The 12,788-nt window shown below is 49.8% G+C and overlaps 1 protein-coding gene and 1 pseudogene across 8 annotated transcripts in view; one reads left to right on the top strand and one right to left on the bottom strand.

Annotated features, from left to right (window-relative positions):
• The first annotated feature begins 3,617 nt into the window (after positions 1-3,617).
• LOC136311152 (acylphosphatase-1 pseudogene) lies at positions 3,618-3,940 on the top strand (annotated as a pseudogene).
• Positions 3,941-10,107: 6,167 nt separating this feature from the next.
• Positions 10,108-12,788, bottom strand: part of TJP1 (tight junction protein 1) — a 161,902-nt gene continuing 159,221 nt past the window's right edge. For all 8 annotated transcript variants that reach the window (XM_066240104.1, XM_066240100.1, XM_066240101.1 and 5 more), the window contains one exon: positions 10,108-11,503. In XM_066240104.1, the coding sequence (XP_066096201.1) occupies positions 11,409-11,503 (95 nt within the window). In that variant the 3' untranslated portion in view covers positions 10,108-11,408. The remainder of the gene's footprint in view (positions 11,504-12,788) is intronic.

Raw genomic sequence — 12,788 nt, 5'->3', positions numbered from 1 at the left:
AGGTCCAGGACGCCGCTTTTCTGTATACAGTTCCAGGCTTTCCCGAGCCAGACCTCAGGACCAGGGCCTGCCGGACTCAAACGTTGCCAGTGCACCAATAGCCAGGGTTTGGGAGCAGTCCAAGTGTCCATCAGTGGATGCGTGGATAAAAAAAGTTGTGGTACATATACACAATGGAATACTACTCAGCAGGAAAAAAGAAGGAAATCTTACCTTTTGCGACAGCATGGATGGACCTGGAAAATATACTGAAATAAGCCAGGCAGAGCAAGACAAGTACCATATGATTTCACTCATACGTGGAGTCTAATGAACAAACAAGCAAAATAGTGACAGACTCATAGAGAGTGTTAGATTCAGGGAGTACTGACATGCTGGGGCTGCCAAGAGTGTACAAGGTCCCTGTGACGCTGAGAACAAAGAGTTCAGCAACATCCTGCATTGAGTCAGAGACCCTTATCAGAAGTTTATGTTTGAAATTCTCCACTGAGTAATACCCCCCCCCCCGCCGTAACTGCGCACGACCTCCCTAGCCAATGACTAACAGCCACATCAGCTTCTGTATGATGCTTGCTCATCCTAGATAGCCACCCTATAAAAAGGAGCCATTTTAGAAGCTCGTGGCTGCAGTGCTCCAGTCTCTTCGGAGGCGTGGGTTGCCTGCAGTCCCTGCACAGGTTTGGGGGGCTGCAGTGCTCCCTTGCATGGGTTGCCTGCAGTCCCTGTGCAGGTCTGCAATAAAATGTATAAAATTCACTTTGTGTCTGCTGTGGCCTATCTCGCTGGGATGTAACAGAGAGCAGGTTGACAGCTGTTAGAGGGGAAGTGGGCTGCAGGACTGGGTGAAAAAAGGTGAAGAAATTAAGCAAAGAAGAAAATTTTTAAAATCTCATAGCCTTGGCAGGGTGGCTCAGTGCATAGAGCATATCTCCACAGGCCAGAGGTCACAGTTGGACCCCAGTCAGGGCACATATGAGAAGCAATCAATGAGTGCACAACTAAGTGCAACAAGTTGATACTTCTCTCTCTCTCTCTCTCTCTCTCTCTCTCTCTGTCTTTTTCTCAAATTAAGGGAATAATTGAAAACCTCATAGACACGGACGACAGTGTAGTGATGACCAGAGGGAAAGCGGGTGGGGGGAGGTAGAGGAGGGTAAACTGGACATGGAGTGGTAAACAACCAACACAATATCCAGATGGTGCATTCTAGAATCGTGCACCTGAAACCTGTATGATTTCATGAACCAATGCCACTGCAGTGAATTCAATAAAAATACATATAAATAAATAAAGTGTCCCCAAGGCACCGCGGATGTCTTTTACCCACATTTCCTGCGCAGTAAGGGCTTTTGATCCACGCCAAAAGTTTGGGCCTAAGGCAAATGGCACACAAGGAGTCTAAGGACCTGCGAGATCATCTCCACTCCCTTCTGCACAAGGACAGGTTTTTAAATCCCTGACGATCAGCTTCCCGGGAACGCCGAGAACACTTGCGGGTTTAGATAGCCGTGTCTTGCCCTGTGGCCCGGTGGGTGTGGGGAGAAGGCTCTGGGGACACAGTAAGGAGAGCCAGGAGCGTCAGGAAGTCTGAAGGGGTTACGGGGCAACGTCTGGCGCTCCCGGGAAACGGTGGGCTCTGCCTCCACAGCCTGACGCAGACCTGAGTGCCCCACCCCCACCTGCTTGGAGAACAGACGCTGCAGAGCCTCCCTGGTGCCTGAAATTTCATGGTTAGAGATACTGACTCCCCGGGGGCTTGCCGAGCTATTAAAATGCAAATTCCTCTTGTCGGGGCAATAGCTCTAGCCTTTATCAGCCAACACCTTCGCAGGGATGGGATTTATTTTCCAATTTAATGGGATGGCCTGGGGATGAACAAGGGGCGGGGAATCCCACCAAGTGGCTGACCTCAGAACACTGGCGCTGCTGGCCGGCAGGAGGCCAAAGCTGCTTTCCCCTCCTGCTCTTATCCCAGCATCAGCACCACTTAGAGCAGTGGTCCCCAACCTTTTTTGGGCCACGGACCAGCTTGTCAGAAAATATTTTCACGGACCGGCCTTTAGGGTGGGATGGATAAATGTATCACGTGACCGAGACAAGCGTCAAGAGTGAGTCTCAGATGGAACAGAGGGAATCTGGTCATTTAAAAAAATAAAATAAAACATCATTCAGACTTAAATATAAATAAAATGGAAATAATGTAAGTTATTTATTCTTTCTCTGCAGACCGGTACCAAATGGCCCACGGACTGGTACCAGTCCACAGCCCAGGGGGCTTAGGGACAACTGACTTAGAGTACTCCAGTGTATTTCCTGGAAATGTTCTCTATCTAGAAATTCCACAGGGCGGCCATGGCAGGCTTTGGGAAATGCCAGGGCAAGATCCCAACTGCCTGGCAGTTCCCTTGTCATTGGAGACACCTCACTCATTCGGTAATTAGTTCATGCTTCCAGCAGAAGTTCACGGAGGACTCTCCTCGCACCAGGCACACTTTGTAGCCACTGTGGGGGAAACAGTGTGAGGGCACCTCGAAAGTCACACCTAGAAGAACCATCACAGGATCTTCCAAGAGCCAGCAGCTCCACTCCTGGGTGTCTTAGAGACAGCTGCATGCCTGTGTTTATAGCAGCAGCATTATTCACAGCGGACAAATGGCAGAAATAACCCGTGTCCCTCCCAAGTGCATGGATGGAAGAACAGAAGGGGGTGTTTTAAAAAAGGTAGGTAATTCGGTCACATGATGCTGAGGGATGTAGCCGGTCACAAAAGGACAGATCCCGTGGGAGTCTACTTACCTGAGGTCTAGAGTCGTCACAGTCACAGACACAGAAAGTCCCGCGGTGGTGGCCAGGGGCTGCAGGAAGGGGGACAAGGACAGTTTCCAACGGGGGAGGGGAGAGGGTTCTGGGGTGGATGATGGTTGCACAACAATGTGAATGTACAGAATGCCCCGCAGTTACACACTGAGAAAGGGTCCCCAGGGTCATTTCTGTCTCTTGTATATTTGACCAGAAAAAACAAAACAAACTATCCAATGAAATGCCACCTCACATCCCCTAGGATGACTCTAATAAGATATTAAAAACGGGCGCCTGACAAGGGACAGCAAGGCGGGAGGGGAAGCAGACCTTGGTTTGTTGCTAGTGGGAATGTTAAACCGTACTGACGGAAAACAGGCCGGCCGTTCCTCAGAACCGAGTACAGAGTTGTCACACGACCCCGTCACTCCATCTCGAGTCAGGGAATTGGGCATCGGTGACTTGACCTTGTTCCCAGGGGCCTCTGAGCATCACCACCAGCTCGGGGCCACCTTTGTGCCGATGTTCACACACAGAGGTTTGGAAACAGTGTAGGCCTCCCGGGACTCGGACAGAGAATAACATGTGTATGAAAACTGGAACTTGACTCTGTTTTCTGGGTTACAAAAGGTACCCCTCATTGCCGCCTGGGAACAAATTTAACCAAGGAGGTGAAAGACTCGTCCATCGGAAATCACACCACGTTGCTGAACAACACCAAAGGAAACCTAAATAAATGGAAAGACACCAGGGTCATGCACAGGAAGACTTGATATTAAGATGTCACTAGGGTTGGGGGGGCCATTGGCGTGGCGGTCATGGTGTTGTCCTGGCCACCAGAAGGGTTTGAGCATGACCATGGCAGAAGGGGCACCCTGGTGTCAGTGGATCATGACATTTTTGGGAAGGTGCAAGGGGTGTTTTTCTGCGAGTCCACTCAGGCTGGGGGTAAAGAGCTGGGATTGGTAGGCTGAGTCCAGAACACTGACCAGGGCACAGGGCAAGGTCAGCTGCGAGGGCCCATCTCCAGAGAGCGTCGAGTGCAGAGGGAAGTCCCATGTCACATAGTGACGGGGCAAACATCAACAAAAGGAACGTCATCTTACAGCTAGATTGCTCACATTTCCCAATTGTCAGATGATGGCCCGAATCTAAATTTCCCAAGAGAAACTCAGTGGCTGTGTGTGTGTGTGTGTGTGTGTGTGAGAGAGAGAGAGAGAGAGAGAGAGAGAGAGAGAGAGAGAGAGATAGGGACAGACAGACAGAAAGGGAGAGAGGTGAGAAGCATCAATTCTTCGTTGCGGCACCTTAGTTGTTCATTTACTGCTTTCTCATATGTGCCTAGACAGCGGGGGGGGGGGGAGGGGGGGAGAGGTTTACAGCCAAGTCAGTGACCCCTTGCTTAAACCAGATGAACCCGTGCTCAAGCTGGCGACCTCAGGGTCTCGAACCTGGGTCCTTAGCGTCCCAGTCCCGACGCTCTATCCACTGTGCCACCACCTGGTCAGGCGTGTGTTTTTTTAAATCATATTCTGAGCCCAGCATTAGAATTTGTCAGTTAGTTACCAGAGTCTCAGACACTTGAATTATCACTGTATATAATAGATATGATAGAAGGATTACAACTGTACACAATTCTAATAAAAACATATCAGAACAAAGAAAAAAATGTCACTACCCAAGGTGTTTTATACTTAAAATAATTAAAGGACGGTTTGGTGTAGAAAGGGAAGAGACCTAATTTGGACAGGCCTTCACACTTAATAGTAATACTTCACAGGTTCTGTGATGACATTTAAATTAGATGGCGACTATATAAAAGTATTCTGCAACTATTAGGCCACCTTATGGATGCGGGGTGACATTATTCAGTCAGGTGGAAACAGTTTCATGAATGCTTGCAATCCCGTAAATAATACCTGATGGGATCATTGGCGGATAGCGGTCTTCAGTTAATGTTGGTGCAATTGAAGTGTATATCGTCAACTCTCTGTTAAATTGAAGTTGTTTTATATATATATATATATATATATTATTATTACTCCTGAGCTACTGACGAGAATTTTGGGAGAAGCCCCCGAGAAATCATAATTGCTCAGGGAGGGCATGCAAGCTGAAGAAGTAAGTTCCACTTAAATCCACTCAACGAGCGTTACTATTAAATCAGGTTATTAGAAACATATGTTATGATTTCATGAGACGAAGCAGCTCTCACAGTCACACCCTCTGACTCAAACCTAACCATACACACGAAAACTGTGTTTTGCCTGTAGGGAAAAAAATGTATCAGAATTATGAGTCAAAGCACAGGGAGACTTGATAATTCTCACCCATCAAGCTGAGCAGAAAATAACAGGAGTAAAATATATCATTTGGTTTGGAAGCGTGAGAGTCACCTTCAACCGGAAGTCCTTGAAAAACTTTTTCTTTTTTCTTTTTTTTTTTAAGAAACAAAAGGAAATCGCTTTGCTCAGGGACAAATGGGCCTCACTCATTTTAAGTGCCCACTGGGTGACCGTCACAATTAACGCTGCAGAATGTTGCCGAGATGTGGTCCTCGGGGGCAATGTTGGCCTTTTCCATGCGTGTGTAGGCTGTAGGCGGCGTGCCAGGAAAAGTAGCCGGACCAACCAGCAGACGGTCTTCCCTCTCTGACCCGTCCACCTCGTCCCTGGCCCTCTGCTGCAGCGAGGCACAGGCCTCTGCTGTGAGTTTCCGCACGGTAGTGGGCCCTTCCCGCTGGGAGTGACCTACGTTGTCATGGGCGCCCACTTAACATTGCCCGTCTCCGAGGATGTCGGGTTTCCGACGGGGAGAACACGGCCATTTCCTAAGTCTAAGGTTGAACGTGTGCCGAACCTGCACTGCTCTCGGTCATTGGGTGGCAGTGGTAGCCTCCCTGTTACTATCCTAAGACTCTTGGCTGCATCGTAGAGGATTGAGCAGAGGAGGAATGATGGGGATACTCTGATGCTGCCGTCCCTCCTACTCTCGAGAACCAGGGTTCTCCCTGCAGGAGGAAGGAGTTGGGGATGTCACACAGGTGAGGTTTCGTGAAAAATCTCGTGGTTCTGACCCAGAATTAGAAGAGCGGTATGGACCTGGATTTTGTCAGCGAACCGTGTGTGTTTACTTCTCTCCAGGAACAAAGTTTATAAGCAATGACCAACCCAGGAGCAAGGAATATCCCTCAGGCCCTGATGAGTGGCCTTTGAGGTACCATTTCTCCATCAGAGAAACGGTTTTCCCAGGTTTGGGGATCCTATTAGGTAGTAAAACATGATGAAAGACAGCTAGGGTCAAGCCAGGAGCCATTTCCGATGTTCCTGCTTGCCTGTGAGCATGCTCACCGCTATGCAGTCAACCCTAGCCCTACGTCTATTATATTTAAAAGACAGAACTGGATGACCCGGTGTGCTTGTGACCTGCACATGACCCTCCCCCCCCCATCAAGGGGGTACAGTGGACAGGGTGGCTTCAACTGGCCCCCATTCACCAGGGCAGGCGCCCCAGCCTGGGCCTGCCCACCTGGCATCTGCACAGCAGTATTTGCTGGGTGGGCTGACCTCTTCCCTGGCCGCCTGCATGGCTCCCCCGTGTGCTGAGTTCCCCTGCCCGCCTCCCCCGACACCCCTCAGGGTGCCCACTCAGCTCAGCCCGAGTTACAGCTCCGGCAGACAGACCACTGAGCCCGTGAGTCCGTCGACTTGTGGGGCCCGCGGGATCTTCTGACAGGCTGTGTCTTTCAGGGAGGACAGGGAACTGGAACAGCTTACCCAGGACACCAGGGTCCCATTGAGGAAATGACTTCCTCAGTGAAATTGAGTCCGTTACCGTTATCATCTAGTCAAAGTAGGCTGCTCTCTGGTAAATGAGTGTTTTGGGGTGGCAGCATCCTAGGCCGCACAAAACTTCGTAAGTGGTACCCTAGGACCTAAAATCCTAACGCCCCTTCTCCGTGGGCACACGCAAAGGAGGGAGCTTGTGTTGTCAGACAAAACAAAACACTGAGCTGAAGCACAATTCATGGAAAAGAGAGAGACCAAGGGTCCTGAGGGGGTCTCCACCCTGTATTCATTAAGGACGACAGCTCAGACCCATGAGGATGGCTGCACACGAAGATGTCTTCGGAATTGGTACAAGATCCAGAACATTCCAGGGCCTCCTCCCAACTTCCAGGACAATTCAGTTTGGAGGAAGTTTTTGCTATTATAATGGGATGTTTGAAGAAGCCATGCAGAAGGCTTTTGAAGGGACTGATACTCATAAACACGCTGATAAGAATGACTGTGCTTCATAAAGCACTCCAACAAGAATCCCTGTTAAAATGCAAATGAACGCCCCGAGGGACCTATAATGCGATTCTCCTCACAAGTTTAACAAACGGCTGTGTAAATTATCAGCTATTAATACTTCCTACATTCCTCATATACATTAATTAAATCTTCAAACGGCCCGTCTTTCTGTTGACAATCTCCCTACAGTCATTATTCAATAAAGTGTCAGTTCTTTTTTCCTGAAAACACCTTTTCTTTACATCTATCTTGCACAAATATAGCAACACTCCAAAAGATAGGAGAAAAATTTGTCTTCCCTGAGAGGTGCTGTTGCAAGTAGGTTCCTTATGAAAGGATTCATTTTCTTGAAATTGGTGCCTAACTAGTTTTTTTTTGTTGTTTTTTTAAATCTCCCTTTAAAAGGTTCACTCAGGTTTACAAGATTCTCATGAGGGGGATGTTGATCCCCGTGGTTGAACCCCTGAGCACTGTGGCGAGCACGGCTCCAGCCTCACTGCAAAGAAAGAAGGATCAATGTGACCAATGCCTGGACCACATCACCTATAGGGCAGTGATGCCCACCTTGCCTGCTATGGGTTGAATCCAGTCTCCCGAAAAGGTATATATATATATATATATTTTTAATATATTTTTTTAAAAATATTTTATTTATTGATTTTTTTAGAAAGAGAGGAGTGAGAGAGAGAGAGACAGAGAGAGAGAGAAGGAGGAGGAGCAGGAAGCATCAACTCCCATATGTGCCTTGACCAGGCAAGCCCAAGGTTTCGAACCGGCGACCTCAGTGTTCCAGGTCGACGCTTTATCCCACTGCGCCACCACAGGTCAGGCCCGAAAAGGTATATTGATGTCCTACACCCCCTAGTACCTGCAAATGTGACAGTTCCTCAAGACACTCTTGTTTTGGATACCTTTGCCCATTTTGCATGTTACTGGTCAGATATTTTGTAGCATTTCCGCCAGCCCGGGTGTGTTTTGATATTTCTCTCACTGGGGAGACTGGGGTAATATGGTTTTGGGGGAGGAAGACATCAGAGGTATAAAAGGCCACCCTGAGCACACCCCATCAAGGGCACATACTAGCAACTGGACTAATCACTGTTGGTATTGACCTTGAGCCCCTGGACTCAGCAGGAAGGGTCCGTCAGGTGTCTTGACTGTGAAGTCACTCTGCACCCACACCTTTCCAAGATATCTATCTTCTCCACTGTAGACATCCTTCTGTATTAAATCATTCCTTTACGATCGTGGACCTGAGGCTATTTCTCTTGTGATCTTGGTTCTGTACTACTGTTTATTATGCTGCTCAAACTGTCCCACCTCTGGTTATTCGAAGTCCTTCCGTGGCCTCCTGCAGGCCTGTGATGACCCCTTATTGTGCAGAGAGATCTATTAACGCTGGGACTTCAGTAAAAGACACTCACGTGGGCATCCTGAATGGACAGATCAGCTGGCCTCTGAGGAGTATTTCAATAACGTGACTTTTGAAGAGTCAAATGTAGACAGGGAAGTAAACGAGCAAAGGGCTCCGTCTGGGCACTAAGTCCCCAATGTGGTGGCCGAGGCGAAGAAACGGGGCTGACAGGGGACCATGGACTGCAACCCGAGAGGGACTGCGAGGCGATCAGCACACGGTCAGGCAGCAGAGGTGCAGAACGTGGGAAAAAGGAGCTGAGCAGGTTCCTCACTGAAGAGGAGGTGCGAACGGCAGGCACATGAGAAGGAGCTCATCAATCCGCATCATGGGGACACCCAGTCAAGCCCCAGAGGGACAGTCCGTGAAACCGCAGAGAAGACACGACAGTCACAGCTCTGGGGCTGACACCTGGACGCGTAGACTGCTGAGAAGGGTGGTTTGGAAATCGGGTGGCACTTTCCTTGTAGCGACCCTACACATGCTCACCGTGTGCACCTGTGACCCCACTCCCAGGTGTCTGCCAGGTGAAACGAGGTCAGTCACAGGGACACCTGTCTGGGAGTGTCCGCGGCAGCCTTTCTCAGAATGTCCAGCCCTGGGCACTGCCCGGAGGTGGGCAGTGTAGTGCAGTCACAGTGACTGCGGATGCTACTCCGCAGGGAGAGCCCGGTGCTCCCACCTGCAGCTTCCCGAGCATGTCAGCGTGCTCTGTGCCTGGGCAGCCACTAGACGCCAGGCTGCCCACCATGGGATGCCCCTTCTGTGACGCCTCAGCACGAGCAAGCTCTCGGGACAGGGCGCATGGCTGCCAGGGCCAGAGGGGGCAGTGTGTGACGGGCACCGTGACCTGGGGGGTGAAACTGCTCCCCGTGCTGACACAGTTCTAAGACTATGTGTCGGTCACAGTGTGGAGACCTGGAAGCTAAAACAAATACTTATACTTGGCGTAAATCGTTATCTTAATAAAAAAAATAAGATACACGAAACCTACCCAGATGCTGACCAGGCAGCAACAACCGAAATGTCAAGAGCTGGTGCTAAGTAGCACGGCCACTGTGCCGGAGCAGCTACAGGGCGCCACACCCTCTTCTCCCCTGATGCACGAGGAAAGGCCCAAGTGACCCACGTTCTGGGGACAGAGCAGGACACAGAACTCTGTCCAGAGTGGTTCTAAGGCAGTGGTTCTCAACCTTTCTAATGCCATGACTCCGCACTACAGTTCCTCATGTTGCAGTGACTCCAAACCAAAAAATAATTTTGGTGGCTACTTCATAACTGTAATTTTGCTAGTTATGATTCGGAATGTAAATACCTGATATGCATTATGTATTTTCCGATGGCCACAGGTTAAGAACCGCTGCTCTAAGGAACACATCCCAACACACATACCTCACAGGCGCCGGCCCCCACGCCACCGTTCACCAGCATCTCCCCGGCCCCACCTCCAGGCTCCTGTGACCAGCCTGCTCAGCCCACAGGACGTGCTGGCCACGGGGCACTGGTCATGGGCGCCCACCAAGCATGACGTGGGCAGATCTAAAACAGGCTTTAAAAAGTTGCATGAGACCAGAAGCAGCGGACAGACCAAGCCAGCACTTTATTTAAAAAATTTTATTCTGATTTAGAAATTTGAGATTTTTTTTTAATAACTGCAAAAGAACTCCAGTCACACCTAGCGATGAACAAGATGTAGTAGTGTGTTATCCAGACAGAGGTGTGCGTGCCATCATAGATCGTCTACTAGTAAAAAAATACACTTTCAGGCACAGCATTGTATCACAAATTATGGTAGGAATACTCTGCAAGAATTTAATCAAACTAGAGAATTCTGAGTAACTGTGTCTTTTTTTTTTTTTTTTTTTAGTAACTGTGTCTTTTAAAGGCAGTACTTAAAAATGTAACTGTGCATTCTTTTCTCTTAAAAAACATGACCTTATATGTCCCACAGATGCTGCTTTATTGCTGCAGAGGTCAAAGTTCAAGGCTCAAGAGGTACAGGAGAGAGTACAAAGGTCGCCTTAAGAAACTCGGTTTTGTTTATGTATAAAAAAAGGTAGAGTTTATAAAAAGTTAATTTACAAACCAAGAACAAAAGTGGTATGCACGCGTTATATACAAGCATCCTTAAAACATCAAAATTTTCAAACGCAGAGCTCAAAAAACAAAACCACTGCTGCCCCTTACCAAAAAAAATAAAAAAGGAAAAATCCCCAAATCATACCATTATTTTCTTCATGTTTTGGAAACCACCAAATCCACAATTTACTCAACCTGCTTCATGATTCAGTGTCGGGATGCACACGAAAGCCATGAAAACATAGTAACACAGAGAGGACGACCCAGGAATTAGAAACAGGCTAAGGCATTCCTGCTGGTTAGTGTCTGGTGATATGGTTAGTGTCCAGGTCCGGAGCCCACGGGGCCAGCCACACGCCCTGCCAGTCCTGGTCCTCACTGCCCCCGCCCCAAAGCTATCGGGTTCCCTGTTAGTATCGTTAGATCCCTACATTGGGTATGTATTCCAGGTGCGTTTTACAATGTGTGCCCATTATCTCATGCATAATAAAACAGGACGTGTGCGTCAGGCCAGGGCCACAACCAAGTGGGAAACAGTGTCCTTCGGAAGAGAACTCAGACGCACCCCTTGACCGGTAGTTTAACACAAATCAGTATGTGGAGTAAGCGGAGACTGTAAGAAGTACAACAGATCTCCCACGCGCCCACGCCCCTCCAGGTGCAGACGGCAGCCCGCAGCGGGAGTTTTGACCAGGCTCAGGAGCGCTCGCGTCTTCATCAAACAAAGTCACACTAACACACTGCAGCCCGGTGCTCAGGAGAGCCTCCCACTCGCCCGAAGGTCACCGGGCCACACTGCTGAACAGGTTCCTGTGTCCAGGTCAGAAGTGGTCAATCAGGACAGAGACACAGTTTGCTCCCACAAGGTAGTTGGGGTCTCCAGGAAGACACTTGTTCTGCCAGGTCTTAGGGTCACCTACGAGAGAAGAAGACGCTGGTGTCATTCAGCTGCCAGCCATCACGCCTGCAGTCAAGGGCACACTTCTAGACTCACGCACTTGTAACCTCTTCTCTTCTTGGCCCTCCTGCACTCACACCCAGCTCCGGGTGCCTGAGTGTTACTCGTTAGTGAGCGGCAGTCCCACAGGGAGGCACAACGCACAGATCACTGCGCTGCCATCACAATGACCACAGCTCACATCGCACCATCCACAACCCGAGGGCTCCCCATCCCGAGGACCCACGGGCCTGTCCCAGTCAGTGTCATGGTCATGAGCCCGGGCCCACACACCAGGGACCCGTGTGCCTGACTGCACGCCCTCCTTGCACCTTCAGTCTGGTCAGGAGTTACAGGACCAGGCCTCTCCGCTGAGTGACAACAAACGAAACCCGGGAAATTCCGCAGGATCTGGTTCTGAGGACCCTCCTCTTTGACATGACAGAAACTAAGTTGGGGTGAACCCCTCAGCCCCAACTCTGGCTGCAGTCACGAGGGGCTGTGACCAGGAAATGAGCTGGGGCTGTGTGTCCTGGGAGTGGACAGGCGTGTGAGCCAGCAGGGACACTGCATCTCGGTGCAGACCCAGCTAAGTGATACTAACAGGAGCCCCAGCGTCTGCTTCCCTAACCAGACAGCCCCGGCCAGGAGCAGGGACAGCCCCAGTGCCGACTCCACTGTTCGCTCCTGGCCCTCGCTTGTGGGGGGGGGGGGCAGGATGCTGCTGAGCACAGCACAACACACAGGACAGTCCGCCGCGGAGCGCCACCTGGCCCAGACGCCCACTGTGCATGGGGGGAACCCCTAGCCGTGGCGCCGACCTGAGCGGCATCTGTCACAATGGCTCAGGGTCAAACCCAAGTTCTGAGTGAGCTCTCTCCACAGCTGTGTGTGGGCTTATGAGACTGCAGGTAATAACAAGTTCCTTAGACAACGAAATGGAGTTATGCTTTGGAAGTAAATTTTAAAACCTTCTTTAGGTAACCTTTTTCCTAATATTCTAACTTTTGTAAGGATTAAGCCAGTAATCATCAAAACCTGTCTGACTTTGTGAACAGAAACCTGCAGCACAAAGCACTCGAGTGACGTCGCATCATGAGGTGCGTTCTCTCCAGGTGAGCGTGCAGGTGCGTGAACACCTCCTGTGTTCAGCTAATGCAGCATGTTCTATATGCCATAGAATCTATGGCACAAAGCACAGAAGGAACACAAGAACACGTGCTTCCCGGGACACGTAGAGAACACCCGGGATGTGAGGCACAGC

The sequence above is a fragment of the Saccopteryx bilineata genome, chromosome 7 (genome assembly GCF_036850765.1).
Source record: "Saccopteryx bilineata isolate mSacBil1 chromosome 7, mSacBil1_pri_phased_curated, whole genome shotgun sequence".
NCBI lineage: Eukaryota > Metazoa > Chordata > Mammalia > Chiroptera > Emballonuridae > Saccopteryx > Saccopteryx bilineata.
This window is presented reverse-complemented; position numbering and strand designations above follow the sequence as displayed.